At 30.3% G+C, this 837-nt stretch overlaps 1 protein-coding gene across 1 annotated transcript in view; it reads left to right on the top strand.

The window, feature by feature from the left end:
- The window catches only part of LOC107608471, a 1,490-nt gene continuing 1,049 nt past the window's right edge, over positions 397–837 (top strand). Inside the window, exon 1 of the mRNA XM_021107574.1 lies at positions 397–734. Coding sequence (XP_020963233.1) covers positions 573–734 — 162 coding nt within the window. The 5' untranslated portion in view covers positions 397–572. The remainder of the gene's footprint in view (positions 735–837) is intronic.

Below are 837 nucleotides of genomic sequence, written 5' to 3'. Positions count from 1 at the left end.
TATTTTATAGTAAAATATTTGTTTGTCATCTTTAGACATAGGCTTTAAGCCGTCAATTTTGTGTGTGTTGATAAATTTTGCTTTCGCTAGTTAGCTCTTGTGCGCTACTCTAGTTATTGCCTAAATTCTTAACATATATTTTATATTTTGTTATATATTTTATACAAATAATTAATTTTAATAACTAATTTTACTGTATATATCTAGTATGATATTCAACTTATTCTGCTCCCAAAACACAGGCACAGTGAATATTAATGCAATAAAAAACATAGGATATAACGTAAAGTGTGCCCTTAATGAATTTGTTTTTTAAATGTGGAAAAACTGAAAGAAAAATGTTTGAAGGGACTAAATATCTAAATAATTAACATGCAATGCTTTTATAAGATTCATTTCACTCACGGATGCCAATAACGCAAAAAAGGAAAAAACAAATCCACACACACAAAGAGACATGCATATAAATCAATAAATCAACTTCTACTACTCTTTCAACAAACACATAATAGGCCATCTTTTTTTTCTCATTCAGAAACCAGATTGATCCCAGAATCCTTGTTTGGTTTTGAATGGAAAAGGGGGTTATTGATCTCATACTAGTCCCAAGTGGTCTTCTTGTAATGGCAATATACCATTTCTGGCTTCTTCGTAGAGTTCTGAAGCACCCCACCAAAACCACTATTGCTGTCAATGAAATCAGTAGACGTCTCTGGGTTGAAACTATGATGGAGGTAGGTACTTATTTATGTGGTTGTCTGAATAACATTTTTTTTTTTATACTTTAAAAGATTTAAGTACAGATCATTCTAACTACACAAAAATATAAGTTAAGTG

Source organism: Arachis ipaensis, chromosome B07 (assembly GCF_000816755.2).
Source record: "Arachis ipaensis cultivar K30076 chromosome B07, Araip1.1, whole genome shotgun sequence".
In the NCBI taxonomy this organism is placed as follows: Eukaryota; Viridiplantae; Streptophyta; class Magnoliopsida; order Fabales; family Fabaceae; genus Arachis; species Arachis ipaensis.
Note: the sequence above shows the minus strand (reverse complement) of the source record. Positions and strands in the feature narration are given on the sequence as shown.